The sequence below is a fragment of the Garra rufa genome, chromosome 22, assembly GCF_049309525.1.
Source record: "Garra rufa chromosome 22, GarRuf1.0, whole genome shotgun sequence".
Lineage (NCBI taxonomy): Eukaryota > Metazoa > Chordata > Actinopteri > Cypriniformes > Cyprinidae > Garra > Garra rufa.
In genome coordinates, this window is record NC_133382.1 from 40,699,971 (window position 1) to 40,719,351 (window position 19,381).

Genomic DNA, 19,381 nt, shown 5'->3' on the forward strand with positions numbered 1-19,381 from the left:
ATTAATAAATCGTTACTGTAATGTTTCATAATGATGATCTTGCTTTTGTTACGAAACCTACTGTTCTGTCTACCTAGGCTCCTGACTCAAATACGTCATTTGGACCAAATCCATTCTCATCATTGTGTGTATTTATTGAGACGTCAGAGTTGTCATTAAAAAGGAGTCATTAAAAAGCAAAAACTGTCAGTGTGAATATGCATGAATATTTAAAATACTGAATACAAACATTAGACTGGATTGATTCAACTTTATTGTCATTTTGCAGTATTTTGTAGTACAATGCCAATGCAATGCAGAACCATCATAATGTCATAAAAAATGAGTTTGCACTGTGGCTGTAGCTGATTACTTGGTGTTTTCTTTCAGGTCAGATGAGCAACTGATGGATTCGTAGCATTTTCCTGTTCGGTCCTGTGGACGCAGAACATACGCAGGTAAGAATTCAGTCTTAGTTTAGATTAAATAAATAAGTAAAGATAGATAAATAGAAACAATAATTTTGTGTGTGTGTGTGTGTGTGTGCATAAATTCATATACATTTAACATTTAAATATAAAGTAAAATGTTGAATATTTATACATTTAGCAAATATGTTTAAATTAATATATTATGTATTTATTTATATATAAATACATTAACATTGTAAGTATATACATTTTTTAAGTATTAAACATGTTAAATATAATTATATAACTAAATATATACATATTTAAATATACAAATCTACATATTAATAAATAGATATATTTGCATTTTTTAATATTTATATATGTGTATGTATATATATATATATATATAAGTTTTATGGTTTAAATGTACATTTATATGTACATTTATATTAAATTTATACATTTAGCAGAGATGATTAATATAATATAATATTTATTTATGTATATATAAATGTGCAAATATTGATATTTAAATTGAAATTTAATTATATAAACATTTAATTATAAAAACTTTATTATACTTAAAATAACTATAAATATATACATATTTAAATATATTCATATAGATAGATATTAAATATATATTAAATATTTATACATTAAGCGGAGATTTAATATATTTATTTTTATATAAATATTCAAATATAAAAATGTAATTATTTAATTTTTTTGTATAAAAAGTATATTTTAAGTATAAAAAAGTAAATATAATATAACTTAATATATACATATTTAAATATATAAATCTACATATTTATATAAATAGACAGACAGACAGATAGATTTGTATTTTATTTATAATATATCTATATTTAAAATATTTATTTTTATATGTGTGTATAAAATATTTATGTATAAATGTTATTATTTAAATATAAATGTATATATTAAATATTTATACATTTAGCAGAGATGTTTAATATAATATTTATTTATATATAAATACACAAATATTGTTTTTTAAATTGGAAATGTAATTATATAAATTAAGTATAAAACTTTTTAATATAATTAAATAACAAAAAATATATACGTACTTAAATACATATAAATCTACATATTTATATAGATAGATTTGTATTTTTTATTTTATATTTATATGTGTGTGTATAAAATCATATATGTATATATTAATAATAAATATTAATATTAAAATATTATTTATATATATATATATATATATATATTTTTTTTTTTTTATATTTATACATTAAGCAGAGATGTTTAATATGATATTTATTAATATATATTGTAAATACATAAATATTGATATTTAAATAGAAAATGTAATGATATAAATTTAAGTATATTATTTTTAAATATAATTAAATAACTATAAATGTATACATATGAAGAGTTTGTTTGTAAAAACAAATAATTCAGTTTTTTAATTTTCAAAAAACATGTTTTTATTATGTTATCATCATTGTGTTTTATTGTGTTAGTTGTTTTTATTTTTTAGTTATTTTTACTTTATATCAAAAAAACCCAATTGCACTTTGATTGAGATTAATTGGAATGCACAATAAAAAAAACATGATTTTAAAATGATTTTTTGCAAAAGGAACTAAATGGACATGAAATATACACGCAGGTAAAAATCCAGCCGTCTTGAGTGTTTGATGTTTTCTCAAAAAATGCATTTAGTTCTTAAAGTCCGCATGAGAAAACACTCATCAGAGGAGTGATGTGGATATAAACGCACCTTTGTTTTAGCCGAATAGAAGTCAGAACATGTTTGTTCCAAATACTTCACAAAGGTGCAAACGTAATGCGCATTGTTGCATGAACAGACTCCTTTGTTAACAAAGTCTGGTTGTTGATTTCAGACTGTAACCTGCATAAAAACACCCGCTTCGGAAAATAATGCGAAGTATTATTAAACAATGAAAAACCATCTATCAGCTGTATTTTTATTTTTAAAACAATGCAAAAGAAAAATACGGAAAATGTATAAAGATCAAAAGAGTCCACTGAGTCATGCACATATATTGCAACACACGGCTTGTGTGTGTTTGTTTGCGTGTGTTGACACATGACTCATGAATGTGTGCGTCTGCAGCTGCTGATGTATATTAGCTGCTATAATAGACTGTGTGTGTTAACGAGGCACTCCGAACAGAGCCGTATTGTTGAGTGTGTGAACACTGACTATTGTGAGCAGCAGTGACGACCGGCTTTATCTCTGAGTTATGAGCTCGTTTAGGTTAACATCAGCATCAAATCAGAATTACATGTTCCTGGTCTTGTAAGAAAAGATCTGTTATAATTTCTGAACTTTCCATTTTTAGCTCATTTTTTTAACCACCTTTTATGTCGATACATTTTTCCATGGAGAAAATGAAGTACTGACCTACATTTGTTGAATATCCTGTTTCACTCTGAAATGCAGTTATTTTTTTCTGCGGGTCTTAAAAGTCTTAATTCATCCTTCCACAAATTAAGGCCTGAAACTGTCTGAAATCAGAGCAGAAAGTCTTAAATTCAACAAAATCATGGGATTAAATGTTGCATGCACTGCAAAAATAATTACATCATACTCAGTATTTTTTACTTATTTTTAAATACAAATATTGAACGATTTTTAAATCAAGACACATTTACGTGAGAAGTAAAATGAACAAATGAAGTCCTGTTTTCCGAGAAATTAAACTTAAATATTTTTTAAATATAATTAAATAACTAAATTAGATATATCTGTAATATTTATATACAAATATGATTTTATACACACACATGAAACGTGTGTATAAAATAATATTTATATATAATATTACCTTTTAAATATCCATTTATATAGTTAATATTTATACATTTAGCACTAGCAGAGATGTTTCATATAATATTTATTCACATATAAATGCTCAACTATTGATTTTGAAATTGAAAATGTAAAATGTAAAAATTAAATATAATAACTATTAATATATACATATTTAAATATATAAATCTACATATTTAGGGTTAGGGTTATATAGATAAATCCTCAGTATTTTTTACTTATTTTCAAATACAAATATAAAAACATTCTTAAATCAAGACATATTTACTTTAGACACAAAGTGAACATATGAAGTCCTGTTTTCCGGGAAATTATTATTTTTTAAATATAATTAAATAACTATAAATATATACATATTTAAATATATAATTCTACATATTCATAACAATAGTTAGGTAGATAGACAGACAGATAAATATTAGTATTTTTTCATGTGTGTATAAAATCTTATTTATATATAAATATTACCATTTAAATATACATTTATAATATTAAATATTTATACATTTAACAGAGATGTTTCATATAATATTTTTTTTAAATATAAATGCTCAAATATTGATTTTTTTTAAATATTGAAACCGTAAAATTAAAAATGTAAATATAATAAAATAACTATTAATATATACATATTTAAATATATAAATCTACATAATTATATAGATAAATCCTCAGTATTTTTGACTTATTTTCAAATACAAATATCTAAACATTCTTAAATCAAGACACATTTACTGTGTTCCGAGAAAATTAAACAAAATTTATGGTTAAAATAAGAACAAATATCTGTCAGTGGGGAATGAAAATGTGTTTTCACTTTGAATTCATTTTTCTGAGCGCATTGGCAGATATCTATTCTTTTATAACAAAACGCACTTCATTTAAATACATTTCATCATTGTTTTATTATTTATTATTATTATTATATACATTTTGCTGCTCAAGTCATTTAGACACTTAGACATTTGAACTGGAAAACAAGACAAAAAATTCTGAAGAAGAGCATCACGTTTTTGCAGTGTGATCAGAAGGTACAGTAAAAGTTATTTCCAAAGTCTCGTGGTTGGAAGGAGAGCTTATTTTGTAAAATAAAAAAAAAAGTAACTAATATCTCCTGGAAGTTGTATTTTTAAACTTTACAAGACATTTACATTTAAAGACCATATTGACATATTAAATTCCATTTAAGGTATTCCTTCAATTTTCTTTACTTGGTCTTAAATTGACCTTCATAAAACCTGCAAAAAGTCAGAATATAGACGTAAATAGCTTTGTTTTTATTGCATTATTTGCATGAGCGATGACTTCATCACAATATTATCATGACATCTGCAGGAGGTAGCAAGAATAAAAGAGACATGCACAAGCTGTTCAATTCAGCAAAAATGGCCGAAAACTAAAGTTGAACCACAATAACATTGGTAGATGTGAAGATGCAGTTGACGGTTCAGATGTCCGTGTTCCTCCCTGCACCAGTTCCTGTCTGAGCCTGTAAAACTCTCTCTCTCTTCCTCTGACAGGAAAGGCCTCATTTCCTGAGGCTGATCTGAATCAGAGTCACAGAGGGAAACGTTCAGTTATGAGCGCTTTCAGACGCACTACTGAATGAATATTTCAGACCACGCTTACTAAACACTACTGCGGCGGTAGCGTGATTCACTGACACATTAGTCACAAAAGCGTGCGTAAAGATGGTTAGCTACAACTTTCTTTTACATGTGTTTGTTTGTTGGTGGTGGAAACACACTGTCTGAGAATCTCCTTCTGATCAGCGTCAGTGATTATTAACAAACCCTAATCAAAGGAGGTTTACAGGACGGGACAAAAGACCCAAAAACTTAATGACATGGATATGGAAATGGTCCAGTGTGATGGTGTATAAACACGGTGTATGATGGTGTATTGAACATAGAAATCATTCTGTATGATGGTGTATAAATATAGCAATCACTCAATGTGATGGTGTATTAATATTAATGTGGTAATTCTTCAATATATATATTGTTCAGTATGATAATGTATGAATATGGAAATCGTCCAACATGAATGGTGTATAATTACGATGGTGTATGATGGTGTAATCACACAGTATGATGGTGTATGAATATGGAAATCATCCAGTTGCATGATGGTGTAGGAATATTGTAGTCGTCTAGTATGATGGTGTATGAATATGGTTCAGTATGATGGTATATAAATATGGAATATAGTAATTATTCAGTGTGATGATGTATGAATATAATAATCGTTCATAATGATGGTGTATGAATATAGCTTATGAATATGAAAATCTTATGATGGTGTATGAATATGGAAGTCATTAAGCATGATGGTGTATGAATATGGTTCAGTATGATGGTGTAAAGTGTATAAATATAACCAGTTTTGGTGTTATGAATGTGGTAATCGTCCTGTATGATGGTGTATAAATACGGTAATCATTGAACGTGATGGTGTATGAACATGGTTCAGTATGATGGTATATAGGCCTAATAAATGATTATGGTAATGGTTCAGCATGATGGTGTATGAATATGGAAATCATCCAGTTGCATGATGGTGTAGGAATATTGTAGTCGTCTAGTATGATGGTGTATGAATATGGTTCAGTATAATGGTATATAAATATGGAATATTGTAATTATTCAGTGTGATGATGTATGAATATAATAATCGTTCATAATGATGGTGTATGAATATAGCTTATGAATATGAAAATCTTATGATGGTGTATGAATATGGAAGTCATTAAGCATGATGGTGTATGAATATGGTAATCATCCAACATGATGGTGTATGAATATGATGCTGTATGAATATTGGAATCATCCAGCATGGTGGTGCATGTATATGGTTCAGTATGATGGTGTAAAGATAAATATAACCAGTTTTGGTGTTATGAATGTGGTAATCGTCCTGTATGATGGTGTATAAATACGGTAATCATTGAACGTGATGGTGTATGAACATGGTTCAGTATGATGGTATATAGGCCTAATAAATGATTATGGTAATGGTTCAGCATGATGGTGTATGAATATGGTAAGCATCCAATGTGTTGGTGTCTGAATATGATGCTGTATGAAAGTTGAAATCATTTAGCTGCATGATGGTGCATGAATATGGTTCAGTATGATGATGTATGAATATGATTCAGTATGATGGTGTATCATGTGTATATATATAGTAATCGTTCAGTTTGATGGTGTATGAATATGATTCAGTATGATGGTGTATCATGTGTATATATATAGTAATCGTTCAGTTTGATGGTGTATGAATATGATTTAGTATGATGGTGTATGGTGTATGAATATGGAAATTGTCCAGTATGATGGTATATGAATATGGTTCAGTATGATGGTGTATGAATATGTTTCAGTATGATGGTGTATGAATATGTTTCAGTATGATGGTGTATGAATATGGTTCAGTATGATGGTGTATGAATATGTTTCAGTATGATGGTGTATGAATATGTTTCAGTATGATGGTGTATGAATATGGTTCAGTATGATGGTGTATGAATATGTTTCAGTATGATGGTGTATGAATATGTTTCAGTATGATGGTGTATGAATATGGTTCAGTATGATGGTGTATGAATATGGTTCAGTATGATGGTGTATGAATATGATTCAGTATGATAGTGTATGAATGAATATGATTCAGTATGATAGTGTATGGTGTATGAATATAGTAATCGTTCATTATGAATGTGATAATCTCCCAGTGTAATGGTAAATAAATATGGAAATTTATGATCCATCCTGTATGATGGTGTATGAGTATGGTAATCATCCAATGTGATTGTGTAATGAATATGGAAATAATCCAGCATGATGCTATATGAATATGGGTTAATATGGTGTATGGTGATTGAATATGGAAATGGTCCAGTATGATGGTGTAGGAATGTGGTTCAGTATAATGGTGTATGAATATAATAATCATGCAGTATGATGGTGTCAAATTCGTCCTGCATGATGGTGTATGAATATTGTAATCATCCAACGTGATAGAGTACGAAAATGGTAGTTTTCCAATATGATGGTGTATGAATATGGTTCAGTATGACGGTATATGAATATGATAATCATTCAGTGTGATGGTGTATGAATATGGGTCAGTATGGTGGGGTATAAGGAACGTTTAGCGTGATGGTATATGAATATTGTAGTCATCCACCGTGGTGGTATATGATGGTGTATGAATATGGAAATCATCCAGCATGATGGTGTATGAATAAAGTTCTGTATGATGGTATATACGTTTGGAATATAGTAATTGTTCAGCATGATGGTGTATGTATGAATATGATAATCATTCAGAATAATGGTGTATGAATATGGTTCAGTATGGTGGTAGACAAGGAATGAATATGGAAATTGTCCAGTATGATGGTGTATGAATATGGTAATTGCTAAGCGTGATGGTAAATGAATATGAAAATTGTCCAATGTGATGCTATAAATATGATATTCATTCAGAATGATGGTATATGAACATGCTAAACGAATATGGAAATTGTATAGTAGTGTATAAATAAGTAAATCGTCCAATATGACTGTATAAGAATATGCTACTCATTAGTACAATGTATAAACACTCAGTACAGTATATAGTATACACTCAGGATACACTCACTCTTCCGTATGTATTTCATGCTGATTTCTGTTAGTTATGCTAGTTCTGCAGAAATCTATACACAGGTTTATTTGTTTCCTCCATTTGTTGTCTTTATATTTTTTAGCTTGGTTTTTTTCATTTCAGTTATGACGCTCAGTGATTTTTCCTGGTTGTTGAAGTCTTAATCCAGCGTGTGTGAGTGTCAGACATCTGGAGCTTAAGTGTGCGTCTGGTCTGACATATCGTCTTGTTACTCAGTGATGTAACACAAACGAGAGTCGTGTGATCTTTGAGGGTTACTGACGTTCACTAAACAGCAGGAAACACTCCCTCTGCTTCTCAACACATTTCCAATCATCCTTTAGTCTGTGCCAGCAATGTTTCTGTGTGTGTGTGTGATGTGGCCTGTCTCAGCACATCGTCTGTTAGTTACGCAAGTGTTCCAGCCGCTACAGCCCGCAGTCTGATAGTTGCGAGTGTGCGAGGGATCCCGCATGTTTGCCAAACTCCTGCTGGTGCATTCTGGGATGCTTCAGTCTGACTGTCTGCAGTGGCACATATACTGTTCATTCACACTATAAATATCACTCAGAGACGGATGATGTAAACGGGACACGCTGCTGTAATATCATGTGATTATGGCATCGGCTCTCATATTCCAACCTGATTTCATTATTTTACAGCAGAAATACTCGCTGCTCAAACACACACACAGATTTATGTTCTGTAAATAATATATGCACTATAGTAAATATTCATTATAATTTTACCAGTGGTATTTTAAAATAGATACCCAATTATAGTTTTGTAAATATTTTGAATTGATTTTTGAATTTGATTTTATTTAAACATTTTGAACGTTGTTTCACTTTAGTTTTGCTGACATTTTTGTGTTTTTGTTGTTTTTGTTAGTTTTCGATTTCTTTGAAATCTGTAAATTTTTATTCATTTTTATTTTTATTTTATTCAGTTTTTATGGAAGCCCGTTTTTTTATGGAAGGTTCCTGCAACCTGTTATCTCACAATTCTCACTTTTTTTTCTCAGAATTGTGAAACATGAACTCACAATTGCAAGTTATAAAGTCATAATTGTAAGATATAAACTCGCAATTCTGAGAAATAAAGTCAGAATTGCATGATATAAACTTGCAAATGTGAGTTACAGACATTATTGTGTGAGAAAAACTCGCAATTCTGAGAAATAAAGTCAGAATTGTGTGATATAAACGTGAAATTCTAAGAAATAAAGTCGCAGTTGCGTGATATAAACTCACAATTGCGAGTTTTCAAAGTCAGAATTGCACGATATAAACTTGTAGTTGCAAGTTATAAAGTCAGAATTCTGAGATAAAAATGTGCAATTCTAAGAAATAAAGTCGCAATTGTGTGATATAAACTCACAGTTGTGAGTTACAAAGTCAGAATTGCATGATATAGGCTCACAATTGCACGTTATAAAGTCAGAATTGTGAAATATAAACTTGCAATTCTGAGAAATTAAGTCAGAATTGTGATATAAACTTGCAATTGTGAGTTATGTCACAATTGTAAGATATATACTTGCAATCTGAGAAATAAAGTCACAATTGCAAGTTATTAAGTCAGAATTGTGGGATATAATCATATTTTGATATTAGTCATATTTTCTTCTCAGAACTGAACTTTTTAACTCGCAATTGCAAGTTTATTTCTCACAATTCTAAGGAAAAAGTCAAAATTGCGAGATACAAAGTCGCAATTGCAAGAAAAAAGTCAGAAATCAGAATTCTGACTTTATTTCTCGCAATTACGAGTTTATATCCTGCAATTCTGACTTTATAACCCACGATTGTGCATTTATATCTCTCAGTTCTGAGAAAAAAAATCAGAATTGCAAGATGCAAACTCGAAATTGCGAGTTATAAAGTAAGATTTGCGCAATATAAACTTGCAATTCTGAGAAATAAAGTTGCAATCGCGAATTATAAAGTCAAAATTGCACGATATAAACTCGCAATTGCAAGTTATAAAGTCAGAATTCCGAGATATAAACTCGCAATTCTGAGAAATGAGGTCAGAATTGTGATATAAACTTGCAATTGCAAGAAAAAAAGTCAGAATTGCAAGTTCACAATTCTGACCTTATTTCTCGCAATTAAGAGTTTATATCCCATAAATCTGACTTTAAAACTCAAAACTGTATGTTTATATCTCAGTTCTGAGAAAAAAAGTCAGAATTCCATTATTTTATTACTTCAAGTTAAACTAAACGAAAATGAAAAATGTTGCCTGGACAACTAGATGCAATACTGTTGAAAATTAATTTTGGTGCATCACTAATTTATACAAATCTTTTAAAAAAAATTGTGGTTGTTGTAAGTTAGTAGTTAGTGTGTCTTGGTTGGTTGCTAGGTCGTTTCTTCCTGTCTGACATGAAAAAAGTCAAAAAATGTGATGATCTTATTTTTAAATATGGCTTATGATTAATCTATTTTGTGGTCCAGCAGGTGAAAATCATGCATCTGATCACTGAATCTGGTGATGTGTCTAAATGCTGTTTGTTCTACAGGGTGTGAGTGTTGGATGGCCGGGCGGTAGGGTCAGAGACGGGCCAGCAGGATGAATTCTCTCCCGTCCATGGACAGACACATCCAGCAAACCAACGACCGGCTCCACTGCATCAAACAGGTGAGACAAAACATTTCTGCAGTCATAAGAACTTAAAAACACCTTTAGGATCTTGTCTCGTCTCGTATCATTGGCCAGTTAAATAAGGTTGTCACTCTCTTCTGAGTGTGTATTAATAGATTTATAAGCTGTGACGCCCCCTACAGGACACCTGGAGAGCAGACGGGCTGTGGTTGAACTCTAGAACAATATACAGCATTTCCTGTAGTTTACTGATGAATATTTTTGCATTTCAAGGGCCTTTCACACATCCACACCTCAAATCCGTAAACTTGCATTAAAGCCAAATAAACTTTATGTTTATGCTTGTGTATGATTTATTTATTTTTTTTATCAGCACCTCCAAAATCCAGCAAACTTCCAGACGGCGGCGACGGAGCTGTTGGACTGGTGTGGAGATCCACGAGCGTTTCAGCGGCCCTTTGAGCAAAGCCTGATGGGATGCCTAACGGTGAGGTCAACATCAATCAGTTTCAGTCACTTAACCAATCAGCAATCAGCATTCATCAGCTGTTGGTTATATGAACAATGGGTCAAACCTAAAGATTGCCATCTGTCTCCAGTTACATAACATTAAATTCTCAATATAATATAATATAATATAATATAATATAATATAAGTAACCCCGGACCACAAAACCACTCTTAGTAGTATGGGTATATTTGTAGCAATAGCCGACAATACATTGTATGGGTCAAAATTATACATTTTTCTTTTGTGCCAAAAATCATTAGGATAATAAGTAAAAATCATGTTCCATGAAGATATTTTTATTTTTATTTAGTTGTAAAATATATATATATATATATATATATATATATATATATATATATATATATGTTCCATGAAGATATTTTGTAAATGTCCTACCATAAATTAATCACAACTTAATTTTTGATCTGATTTAGTAATATGCATTGCTAAGAACTTCATTTGGACAACTTTAAAGGCGATTTTTTCAATATTTTTATTTGTTTTGCACCCTCAGATTCCAGATTTTTTTATATAGTTATCATATTTTTCATATTGTCTTGTTCTAACAAACCATATATAAATGTAATTTTTCCAAAAAAAACAACAAAATAAAATATAATATACTATAATATCACAATAATAATATCATATTACATTTTACAGGTTTATTATATATTATTTTGTTTTATTTTTTATTTTTTTAAATAGTTTTTTATTCTGTTCTGCTATTATATTGAAATCTGTTCTATTGTACCCTTCTATTCCATTGTGCTTTACTCTATATAATTTTATTTTGTCTATTTTATTCTGCTCTTCTATTCTTGTGCTTTGATCTATACAGTTTTCCAATTAATTTTTTATTTTAATCTACTCTGTTCAGCTCTGTTTATTAAAATCTTTTCTATTGTACTCTTCTTTAACATCGGGCTTTTATATATTCTATTCTATTCTGCTAATTTATATTGTGCTTTAATTTATTATTTTTATTTTACTCTGCTCTGCTCAATTCTACTATTCTATTCTGTTCTGTGCTTTTAATTATTCTATTAATTTTTTATTTCTTGGATCTAATTTGTTATATTCTATAAATTTAATCTGTTGTAGTCTTTCTTTTCTATATATTATTGTGCTTTATTCTGTACAATCTTCTATTTTCCTCCAATTTATTCTCCTTTCATTTATTACATTTTATTTAATTATTTTCTGCTGTATTCTGTTGTGCTTTTTTCTTTATGCATTACATTTATTATATTCATTCTATTAATATTATTTTATTTTAAACAATTCTGTTGTATTGTAATCCATTAGAATCTCCTTTATTAATTCTGCTTTCTTCTATTTTATTCTTCTCTTCTATTCTTCTTGTCCTTTAATCTATACAATTTTTTATTTTATTAGCCGTTAAAATCTTTTCTATTGTACTCTTCTTTTACATTGGGCTTTTATTTTTTATGTCTATTTTATTTTTATTCTGTTCTGCTCTAATTTATTACATTTTCATATGGCACTTTGGTTTGTTATTTTTATTTTATTTTATTTATGTCTTTTTTATGTCTGTCTTTATGTTTGTTCTCTGCTTTTATTTATTCTATTTATTTTTTTCTTCATCTTTGCATCCAATTTGTTATATTCTATTAATTTGATTCTATTAATTTGATCTGTTGTAGTCTTTCTATTCTATTCTATTGTGCTTTATTCTATAAAATTTTATTCTCTTCTATTCTCCTCCAATTTATTATTTTTATTTAATTCTATTCTTTTCTACTCTTCTATTTTGTTGAGCTTTAATTTATTTAATTTTATTTCATTCTTTTTTGCTGTCTTCTATTGTCTATTCTATTGTGCTTTTTTATTATGCATTACATTTATTATATTCATTCTATTAATTTTTTTTAATAATTTCTGATTTTATTTACACATTTATCATTTTATTATTTTTAAATAATTTAATATTTTTTTATTTATATTTATTTTTATTTTATTTTAAACAATTCTGTTTTGTTGTATCGTAATCCATTTGATCCTGCTTTTTTGGTTCTATTTACATTATGCTGTATTTTATTCAGTCAGCTTAAAGTTTGTAGCTTTGTGACAGTTTTATTCTAAAGCAGAGAAAGAGCAGAAAGTCCTTTCTCTCGCGTGCCGATCTGAGCTGCGTTTAAGAAAAATGTGGAAAGCGGGCTAACCCAAACCTCCCTCAGATGTTTAATTAGGCGCTTTAGACACACATGATGTGTGTTTAACTGTAATTAAGACGCAGATATGAAAGATTGCTTCCTGCACGTCTGTGTTTCAGGCCTCAGGGTGTGGTGCTGTTTAACGTGGGCCGACCTGACGAGGGTTTGCAAATCAGGACAGAGATTTTATTCCCAGCAAACCCCAAAACCGCAGCATCCCAGTCAAATTTCACTATGACAATGCATGCATGAATGCTGAGACTTCAGTGATGTTTGAATTAGGGATGCAACGATACCATTTTTTCAAAACCGATCCGATCCGATACCAAAAATTCTGAGTATCGGCCGATACCGATACCAGGCCGATATCAGTGGGGGTATTTTACCTTCAAAACTAAAGAATGTATACAGTTCACTTTGTCATTAAGATCTATTTGTTTTAGGTAAAGCAAGAAATGCCAAATCTGCTTGCACATTGTTGGATAAAAAAGGGTGAAAAAAGCATGCATGAGTGTAGTGTTGTCAAAAATGTCGATATTTCGATAAATATCGATACTGAAATATCTGAACGATACCAATACTAATTTCCCGAAGTATCGATACTAGCCGAGCTGTCACTTTCACTTCTCCACAAAGACGCGTGACCGCAGTGCCTGTCTCTTCTCATTCAAGTGAAGCGAATAGAAAGGCGGGTGCGGTGCCCCGCGACCGGCTTTAGTTTGATAAAGAACACAGCAGGAGTGCTATCTGGAAATATTTCGGATAATGAACATGGAAAGCCGAAGTACACAAGCAAGCCAATATGTAAGAGTTGCTACAGAGCTGTGCTAACAAAAGGCGCTAACACCACTAATTTCGCAAAGCACCTGAAAGACAGACACCCGAGTCTATATAAAAAAGAACTGTGCTCATTTTAACATTATCATCTGAATCATTAAATAAGATTGCCTATTGTTGCTAATATGATTGTTGTCCCATTTTTTACCGTAGTTCGTTAATATAATCAGATTGAGGAATCTTAGACGAGTAAATACTTTAACTGCGGTCAAATGTAAATTAACTGCGCTTATTTAACTTTATTTAAAACAAATCATTACTTAAATTCTGCAATTTGTCTAAATGTCTATCCAGAGCATTGTTTTTGTGTGTGATGCACGCATGTTTGCTTGCGTGTTTCATTGATTATGAATCCGGCATTAAAATCTGTTCCTCAAATAATGTTAATGTATTAACTAGCATTTATGAACGATGAGCAATGCATTTGTTACAGAATATTTGAATCTTTGATAACGGTAGGTAATAAAAACACAACGGATCATGTTAGCTCTGGTCCAATAAAAAATATTAACAGATATAACTTTGGATTTTAATTAGTTAATGATGTAGTAGTCAATTATACTTTAAACTAACTTTAACTACTAACTTTAAATTAACTAAGATTAATAAATGTTTTGGAAGTATTTTTCATTGTTTATTCATGTTAACTAATGTTAACAAATATCTTTTACCATTAACTTAAGTTCTAAGATTAGTTAGATCAGTTCAGTTAATTTTAAAAGTGTGGTCTAGAGAAAAAAAAAAAAGTTTACGACCTACACTACCAGTTATATTTGAACAGCAAATAAAGTATGAAACAAACTCAAATGAAGCTAAGAAGCTGAACAGGGCTGTAGCAGTGTACATATGCATATACCTCATTGTCATGTTCTAGACTATATCTTTAAATTAAAAAAAGAAACTTACCACCTTAATATTGTGGCAGTTTTTTTCTCTGTGGTATCGAAAATAGTATCGAATATCGATATTTTTCAAGGTATCGTATCGAAGTTAGAAATTCCAGTATCGTGACAACACTACATGAGTGTAATCAAATTCATAAATTCATATTAAGATTAATGTTTTAAAAATAACATTTTGACAACAGAAATATTACAGATATAAATAACTGAACACGCATCACCGATATCCGATCCATTCAAAAAGCTTGGATCGGCATCGATACCAATCCAGAGTGTCGGATCGATGCAACCCTAGTTTGAATATTATTTGTGTGTCTGTGTGTCAGGTGGTGAGTCGTGTCGCGGGTCAGCAGGGCTTTGATATGGATCTGGGGTATCGGTTGCTGGCCGTTTGTGCTGCAAACAGGGACAAATTCACCCCCAAATCAGCAGGTGAGACTCCATCATCTTCTAAGATTGTCTCAACATCCTTTCTGAGACCTTTCTGAGAATCCTTTCATATGAGCTGAAATTGTGCTTTTGGACTTGCTGCTCAACTCTTTACTACATCAATTCCTCACAAAGACACATAACACATCATAGTCTTTCTTTGAGTCAGAACATATTTTATCTTCCAAATTTAAGTATTGTTAAAAAATTTAAATGAAAGAAAGTTTTAGTAATTGTGTTGTCTTTTTGTCATTTAGAATTTGTTTTATATTTGTTTATTAGTTGCTTTTAGTATTTTTTATTTTATCTTTAACATTTATTTTAAAATTATGTTAAATATTTGTGTTAAATATTTTTTTATTTTAAAAATATATATATTTTATTTAACAATTAAATTAAAATGTAATGTAATCGGATTTTATTTTAACTAAATTAAACTAGCTGAAATAAAGTTTTTGTATTATATTTAGTTTCTATTTGCATTTTAAAAACAAAATAATTAAATTTTGAATATTTATGTAGTTTTCAATCATTTTTTTTTACTTTAACATTTAAAAAAAAAAAAAAAAAAAAAATATATATATATATATATATATATATATATATATATATATATATATAATATTTATTTATTTTTTTATTTAACAACTAAATTAAAATAAAAAAATGTTGTCTTGTCAACTAGCTGAAATAAAAACAAATTGTATTATATTTAGCTTCCGTTACATTTTTTTTTTAATTTCAAGTGAAAAAAAAATTATCTTCCAAAGTATTCTAGTTTTAATAAATGTATAATTAAAATAATAAATAATTTTAATAATTTTTTTATTTTATTTTTTTCCATTTTCATTCAACATAAAAAAGTATTATTCAAAAATAAATAAGTTTTAGTATTTTTTTGTCATTTAGTAGTTTTTTATATTTGTTTATGTAGTTTAACTTTAACATTTTATATATATATATATATATATATATATATATATATATATATATTAATTAAAAAATATTTTATTTGACAATTAACTAAATTAAAATTAAAAAAGTTGCCTTGTCAGCTAGCTGAATAAAACATTTTTGTATTATATTAAGTTTCAGTTAACATTTGTTTTCATTTCAAGTAACTATTTTTTTTCCAAAGTAATTTAAGACACTTTATATTAAGATACTCTTATTGTTTTTAGAATTTAAGTCAGTTTTTATTTTTAAATTTTTAATTTTAACTACATTTAAAAAGTTTTATTAAAAAATAAAAATACAAGAATTAAAGTTTTAGTAGTTTTGTTGTCTTTTTGTCATTTAGTAGTTATTTTTTTATATTTGTAGTTTTTAATATTCTATTTAATTTTATTTTAACTTTAACATTACTTTTTTTTAAATTTTTATTTTATTAAAAATCTTTATTTTATTTAAAAAATTAAAATAAATGTAAATGTCATTTTATTTTATTTTATTTGAACTAAATTAAAATGAAAAAACGTTGCCTTTTCAGTAGCTGATAAAAAAAACTTTTTATATGTTAAGTTTTAGTTCGCATCTCTTTTAAAAAAATTTTTTTTTGTTTATGGTTTTGTGATGCAACACTTCATATATAATGAATAAAATTCTGTGTAATTATTTCATAAATATTATTTTTCTAAATAAGATTTGAGAAAATAAATTTGTATGACATGCCTATAAATTATATACTGAAGTAAAACTGGAAATGAGGTATTCAACAGCTGATTTTGCGTCACATTGTGGTTTTCTGTGGGCGCTTCAAGTGTAGACAGAATAATTCATTCTAATTAAGTATCTGTAATCATCTAATTAAACATCTATTTTGTGTTCGGAGTTGTTTTGAAATATTTAGTAAGAACTTTATCTGGTTGTGTTGATGGAAGCGGATTATAAAACAATTTGTGGGTCATGCATTTTATAGGAGACAGGTTTTTCTGTGTCGGAGAGATTCCTGTTTGGCATTGAGAACGATTCTTCCCTCAGAGGAGTCAACAATGCCAGAAACAGACTCAGGTTTATAGCTGTCTGATGTCGGTCTAGACTGGGTGTGTGTTTGGGGTTTTCATGCACTTCTTCAGTTCACTGAGAACGTCTGACAGTACGAGGATGGATCTGTCTTATCCTGCATTATAATCCTGATGATCAAGACCAGCCTGGAGATCACGGTACGTGATTATCGGAAAACTTGATTCTGATTGGTCAGCTGCGGCATTCTGTGGTCAAATGTGGTTAAATATTCGATGGCTGTGTTAGTTTCTTTCTTACCACGTAATACAATCATTTCACTTAAATCTATATTCATGTCAGCAGCCATGGGATTTAACAAAGAGTTGACTAACACAGATCTTAAATGGTTGTTTGGTTTTCAAAGGAGGAGTTAAGTTGCAGGTGATGAGAAAACGTTTGAGATTTTGGGCTTTTTTGCTTTTCCATAAAGTGTTTTTTCAGACTAGTGGAAAGAAAACACCCGAAAGACACTGTTAAGTGTTTCTTTTATAGCACTTGATCTATTTGTGTCAATAGATTTCAATTACAATACAGATTTTTCTGTCTGTTTTGTCGAAATGAGTTTTTTCTTCTACACTTCAGTAGCACTTACACACTATTTCTGAAGGTTTTTGCAGAGGGATTTGTTTATATATAATTTGCTTGATTTTATATATTTTATTCCCCCCCAAAAAAAAAAAAAAAAGTGTTTCTTGTCTGTTCTAAGTTTTTTCTGAATTATGTCGTGACCCATAATCCCAAAATTCCCTTTGTAAAAACTCTAATGTCAAAAAAATGAAACAAGAATTTTAAAACTTCATCCAGTGTTTAGATTTTTGCACTAGAAATGTATGCAAATTATTGCATATTTCAATAAAAAATGGATAATTTGCATTCAACTGGGTATGTAAGATGATAACTATTTTTTTTACTCTCTTCACCTTCTCGCCTTAAACACATTACTTCATTAACTTCATTAATATTAGCTAACTTGTATTTCAAACAAAATATGAACAGATATTTTGCTCTGATAATGTAAATAGGTCCAAAAGAAGCCAAAAAGTATTATTGATGGATTTCTAAGAACACTGAATAATTTCAGAATCATTTTTGTCCAACAGCCACGTTAGCTACTTAATTCAAAATGTTAAATTTAAGAAATAAAATATGAATATAGTCATTACTGTATAAAATAAATGTCATGCAGAGACTTGTGAAGATATCTTTTGATTAGTTTTTAAATTAGAGTTTTGAATCGATTCTTTGAAGCAAACATTTTGGACTTAATTAAACTATAATGCAAGTCTAATCTTAATGTAAAGAATAAAAAGTGCATGAAAATAATTGTGAAATTAATAAAATAAATAAATTGTACAAAATTAAAAATAAAATATTTAAAAATAAAATATAATAAAAAAATATATATATAATTTTGTGTTAATTTTTATATATTTATTTTTAACTGTTCAAAGATGTTTTTATAATATAAAAACTTGCGTCTTTAAAGCAAACATTTTGGACTGATTGATTTACAGAAGTGAATTAAACTTTAATGCAAGTCTAAATGCAAAACTAATCCTAATGTAATGAATAAAAAGTGCATGAAAATGTTTAATTTTTTCCACAATAAAATCATCGTGAATATTGAATATAGCCCAACAAAAATTTAATTAAAAATTAAAAATTAATTATTTTTTATTTACATTTGTACACACACACACACACACACACACACACATATATAAATATATATATATAAAATTATGTGTGTGTGTGTGTGTGTGTGTGTGTGTGTGTGTGCATAATGTACAGTCATTATCACAAAAAACCCTTTCAATCTTCACACAAGTCTTACATGATTCCATAAATAAATCATATTAAAATTTAAATAAAATGTACAAAATTAAAAAGAATAATAAAAAAAATTAAATGTAATTTAAAAAATATATATACAATTTTTTATTAATTTGTATTTATTTATTTGTATCTGTTCAAAGTTTTTACAGTATAAAAACTTGCGTCTTTGAAGCAAACATTTTGGACTGATT

The 19,381-nt window shown here is 28.6% G+C and overlaps 1 protein-coding gene across 1 annotated transcript in view; it reads left to right on the forward strand.

The window, feature by feature from the left end:
* Positions 1 to 19,381, forward strand: part of LOC141297560 (zinc finger MIZ domain-containing protein 1-like) — a 46,110-nt gene that overhangs the window by 20,030 nt on the left and 6,699 nt on the right. The window contains exons 2-5 of the mRNA XM_073827976.1: positions 370 to 437; positions 10,412 to 10,530; positions 10,868 to 10,981; positions 15,248 to 15,353. Coding sequence (XP_073684077.1) covers positions 10,462 to 10,530; positions 10,868 to 10,981; positions 15,248 to 15,353 — 289 coding nt within the window. The 5' untranslated portion in view covers positions 370 to 437; positions 10,412 to 10,461. The remainder of the gene's footprint in view (positions 1 to 369; positions 438 to 10,411; positions 10,531 to 10,867; positions 10,982 to 15,247; positions 15,354 to 19,381) is intronic.